General features: G+C 59.6%; 1 protein-coding gene across 1 annotated transcript; it reads left to right on the top strand.

Moving 5' to 3' along the window:
• The first annotated feature begins 615 nt into the window (after positions 1–615).
• LOC138929420 (uncharacterized) lies at positions 616–4,355 on the top strand. The gene is made up of 2 exons (XM_070288853.1): positions 616–2,343; positions 4,116–4,355. Exons 1-2 carry the CDS (start codon positions 616–618, stop codon positions 4,353–4,355), a joined length of 1,968 nt encoding a protein of 655 aa, XP_070144954.1.
• The last annotated feature ends 528 nt before the right edge of the window (positions 4,356–4,883 follow it).

Below are 4,883 nucleotides of genomic sequence, written 5' to 3'. Positions count from 1 at the left end.
AGGACCCTTCAGGGTAGCGAAGTTCCCATCGCCGAACATCGTGCAACTGCACATGCCAGGAAGCCGACGCCGGCGGACCGCCAGCCTGAACCAGCTGAAGCCGTACCACCACGAGGATGAGGAGGGCACCGAAGCCGGAACCCACCGGGAAGACACCGACGCCGGAGATACCACAATCGAGGATGCCGACGACACCATGCTGGACGCACAGCCGGCAGCCAGGACCGCACGGCGCGGGGGACCCATCCCGCGCCGCCAACACTAGCGACGAGCACCCATGTAGGGAGGGCGACCATGTTTCACAGGGGCCACTTGTTGACAGGCGCGCCTGTCCAACGTCCCGAACCCCCTAGTGGGGTGAACATGCGTCTCTTCCCCAAAAAGCCGTAGCCATAGCCAGTCAACCCTAGCCCACTCCATTAGGTAGGGCCCAGGGAAACGCACTAATACACATCTCCTCTGTCCTTACAGCAACAGTCTCCAGCCCGCCTACCGAGAGGCATAACGAGCCACGCGCCCGCAGGCAACGCACGCCCGACACCGGCATCTATACAGAGCCACTGCTACGTCTTCGCCAGACCATCGTCGCCACAAAGGACGTCAACCAGCCAAAACATGGACGGACAAGGCCATTCACCACAGGACAACTCCTGGATGTGCTGTGCAGTCGACGAGATCCTGCAAGCACTCCAAGGCGCCGGGCCAAGCCCGCCGCGTCCTAGCAACAGCTTCGTCGCCCATAACGCCGGCCTCTTCCGACCACGGGCCCCACCCGCCGACGCCACCAGCGCCGCCGACAACGGGGAGGAGACGACCGCCGACAACCACGCCGGGCCCCGTCGGCCCTCTACAGAGGAGATGCCGCTCCTGGCACCCCTGTTCGCCGGCCTCGCTGGGCCACGCCAGGTCCCTCCGGAAGTCGTCCTCAGCGACGATGACGAGGAGGAGACCCACCAGCACGACGTCGCTGGGCCCCACCCAGCACCCTTAAGGGGCATGCCGCTCCAGGCACCCCTGCGCGCCGGCCACATCGGGCCGCTGGCGCCCCCTCCGGAAGTTGCCCCTCTCAACGGCAATGACGAGGAGGAGGTGCCACTAGATCACCGCTTCGGACCCCTGCGGGCCGATCTGACTCCGCCCCGACCACGCGATGCTTCACCCGGAGATCGGGCACCCTCCGCCGACGCCGAGGAAGCCTGGAACCAGGCCGTCGCCCTGTCGGGCGATTGGGTCGATTTCGACGGCCTGGTGGAGGACACCCTAGGCGACCTCTTTGACAGCCCGCCGCACGCGGAGCCGCCGGCAACAGGCGCTCGCGGGCCTCTAGGCGTAGAATACGACCTGGTCTCCGACGACGAGGGCCGTGACGACCGCACGCGTAGTCACTATAACCCCACCGGCGAGGACGGCGACGACAGCGACGCGACCGTCCTGTACGACCCCACCGCGGAGGACAGCCGTGACATACGGAGGAGGCGCACCACACCGCCGCACCCGAGCGACAACCGGGCCCCGCCGTACATGGGCGAGGTAGAAGCCGCCCTGATAGAGTGCTTCGGGGAGATACCAGGGGACGCGTTCAACTGGGGAAGCGGCACCAACACGGCGTCTACCATCTCGGCCGACGAGGACGAGGAGAGCCGCCAGTCAGACGCCTCGCGACCACCTTCCGCCGGACCCGCCGACGACGCCTCAACATCGACAGTCTCGGCCGACGAGGACGAGGCTAGTCAGGACAGTGGCTGGTCCTACGCCCCGCGATCGCCGCCCCCACGCTGGACTCCACCCAGCACCACGCCACTACAAAGCTGGGCCCCAGCCGCTACCAGTCGCAGCCGACCCCCTCCGCCCTCCTACGAGGAGATATTCGGCCTGGGATCGTACCCCGATCCTCACGCTACCGCCCGATGCGCCGCGGTGGCCGCCAGTCGCGACCCGCGACCCCGCCTGCCCACCATAGCGGAGCTGGCCGCAGAAGAAGCGCGCCGAAGAGCAGAGGACCTCAGTGAGGAGCTCGGCAACCCACCGGGTGCCCAACCACCGACGAATGGCCCACCGCCATCACCGACTCCACGCCGCCGAGCCCGGCGCCGGAGCGCACCCTGGGCAGACAGCCCGTCCAGCTCGTCCGACGAGTCATCGTTGGACGCCGACGAGGGGGCCCTCAACCCTCCCCGCTGGGTACCGGCCCCAGTGGAGTGGACCACGCCGAACGGCACACTGCCTGCAGCTTTGCTCCGCCGGATCCACGGGCGCCTGGCGACACCACGAAGACGGACGATTCGGATTCTGGAGGAGGAGGCGAACCAACGCTTCCGGGTCCAAATCAACCGCAGCGGGAGGGTGATTATCACTCTCCACCCCTCCCGAAGATAGGGGGGAGTGTGACGATGTCACAATCCCCTATATTTATGTAAATATTGTACATATTAGTTAAGGTCATAGTTAAGTTAGCAATTAGTATAGGGAAGTAAGTTAGGATTAGCCACACACCCACACACACGACTGTACATTTAAACGGGCATGAAGCCCACAGTTAATTTGCCCAGGAAGGGCCAAATTAGATTTAGGCCGCAACGCACAGGCGTATACATTTTGTCAACACGGACTGTAGCGACCGCGCTGAAGCCATTTCCCCTCTCCGCTGCCGACGCGAACAGCGGCAGAGGCAGCGACATTTCCCCTCCGACGATCGTGCGTGTTTACGTTTTGGTCGTGCTTATTTACATGCCGATCAAAACATAAACAATAACAATAACAAAGCCGACGGCCGAAAGCTGCGCTGCCCGGACATTTTTGGCAGAGACGAGGCGACAAGGGCTTTGCAAGCTGCGACCGCGATCACTTCTCCGACAACTGCGAACGTGGGCGAACGAAACTATCACAGACCGACGGCTAAGTCCAAAAGGACCCGCGTGTGCAAAATTCATATCAGGCTGCCGGACACGTGTTCCAGCCCACCGAAAATAGCAGGTGAGCCGGCCGAGTGCCATGTGAGGGCAGATCCTTGGAGTGTGGCGTAGGGCCAGGTTAGGGACGACAGGCGTAGATTAGAAAAATGTAGACATAATAATTAAGTAATAAAATAAAGTACCAAAAATGAATTCGGAAATTCCATCGTCTTTCTCCCTCGCACCCGCATAAAACTCCGCGTAGCAACAACCAACCCTTATTTTGACGCGTGCCAAAGTGTTCCCCTCCCGCTCACTCACTCGCCGAGCTGGTGGCTGGGTTATCCCGCACCAACTCCGCGTGGTCGCTGGGCAAGCTCCGGGCCGGAGAAGCGGGACGGGAGCGGGATTTGTCGCCGCTGGGTTATCCCGGGCACAGATCTGGCGTGGGCATCGGGGCTGCTGGGTTTTCCCGGGCTACGAGTCCATCGCCACCGGCACGTGCTCACAGATTTCCCCTCTCTCCCCTCTCCTTTTCCCTTTCGATCTGCATTTTGCCCGCCATCGCCGCTGGGTCATCCCGGGCGGCGGAGATTTTGCCGATCGGAAGAGTCGCCGCTGCTGGGCAACCGGGCGAGCGCAGGAAAACGGAGGAGCACCTGGCCATCGCCAGGGTGACCACGTGTTTTAGGTTTCCCCTTCCCCTCTCCCTTTCCCTTCCGATCTGCATTTTGCCCGCCATCGCCGCTGGGTCATCCCGGGCGGCGGAGATTTTGCCGATCGAAAGAGTCGCCGCTGCTGGGCAACCGAGCGGGCGCAGGAAAAACGGAGGAGCACCTGGCCATCGCCAGGGTGACCGTCCAAGATTCCCATTTTCCCGAAGCCAGAGTTCCCCTTTTGAAAACGAGCCCCTTTTCGCTGCCATTTTGCCCCTAGAAAAGTCATTAAAAATTCGGCGTCCATGTCCTGGCCGTCTCTAAAAATATAAATATTTCTGGAGAGGAATCCTGGGCCGCTGAGGTTTACCCCGGCCTAAGACACATCCTTACATAACTTACAAACTAATAACAAGGCCAGGGCGCAACCGTAGCACTGTTTTCCTATTAATAACATCATTTTTTTTTTTTTTTGCGAAATTAAGAACTTATTTCTAAGCAATTAATCTGTAATGATACTGAAGGTGTTAGTATTTGATGTTGATTAATGGTGTTTATTTCCTTCCAGGGGTCATTGGCCATTGGACCGATCTTAGCAGGATCCCGCTTCCTTGGTCCTTACAGCTGCAAGGTTCAAGCCACAAAGTGGGATGTGGCGCTCGCAACTGTGGGGGGAGATCCGACATCCCAGATGAGGGTGCTGATAAAGGGCCCTGTTGAGGTGTCCTGGGTGGTTTGCAACGACCTTATTGCGGCCCATAGGCTTCGCGAGCGTCAGATGTCAACAGGACTCGTCGGACAGGCGTAAGGATACGGGTCGCAATTTTAAGATGTTTTCCTCTGAATAGCTGGGTGGCACGCCCTGTGGAACCAGTGGGCACAGCCCATGTGGCTCCTTCCTTAATTGCAATATGGCATTTGGTTGGTGGTCATCATATGAAGGTTTTCAGGAGTAGCGGCTGCATTCCAGAAGCTGCAGAAGACCAAATCGCTACGCTGTATGGCCTCCTGCTTGCGGCGCTTTCACCGATCATGGCAGTAATGGTAAGGTATGAGCCATGTATCAGTGTCTGCTCCGCATATGGAGCTTCAGGTGCAATGGTGATAATCAGCCTCAGATACTGCAGAGAGCCACGATCGCGTACGCAGTGGGGCTCTCTGGGTTGTGGCATTTTACCAGTGTGGTATGATAAAAACCAAAGCAGTTGCAATGGTTGTAGGGGTTGCCAGGTGGGTATGCATGTGACTAGGGTTGGCCTGGTGGTGCATGCAAGTGCACAAACTTCCTCCATCTTGGATTGGGAGACATAATTGCTGTTACGCGGGGCTCCCAGTA

This window comes from Drosophila kikkawai, unplaced genomic scaffold, assembly GCF_030179895.1.
Source record: "Drosophila kikkawai strain 14028-0561.14 unplaced genomic scaffold, DkikHiC1v2 scaffold_190, whole genome shotgun sequence".
NCBI classification, from domain to species: domain Eukaryota; kingdom Metazoa; phylum Arthropoda; class Insecta; order Diptera; family Drosophilidae; genus Drosophila; species Drosophila kikkawai.
Note: the sequence above shows the minus strand (reverse complement) of the source record. Positions and strands in the feature narration are given on the sequence as shown.

Bases quoted from the DNA above. Each gene is read 5' to 3' on its own strand.
- LOC138929420 (XM_070288853.1), top strand. From the start codon at position 616: ATGGACGGACAAGGCCATTCACCACAGGACAACTCCTGGATGTGCTGT. The intron at 2,344-4,115 runs GTGATTATCACT...ATTTCCTTCCAG, and splicing joins AAATCAACCGCAGCGGGAGG to GGGTCATTGGCCATTGGACC.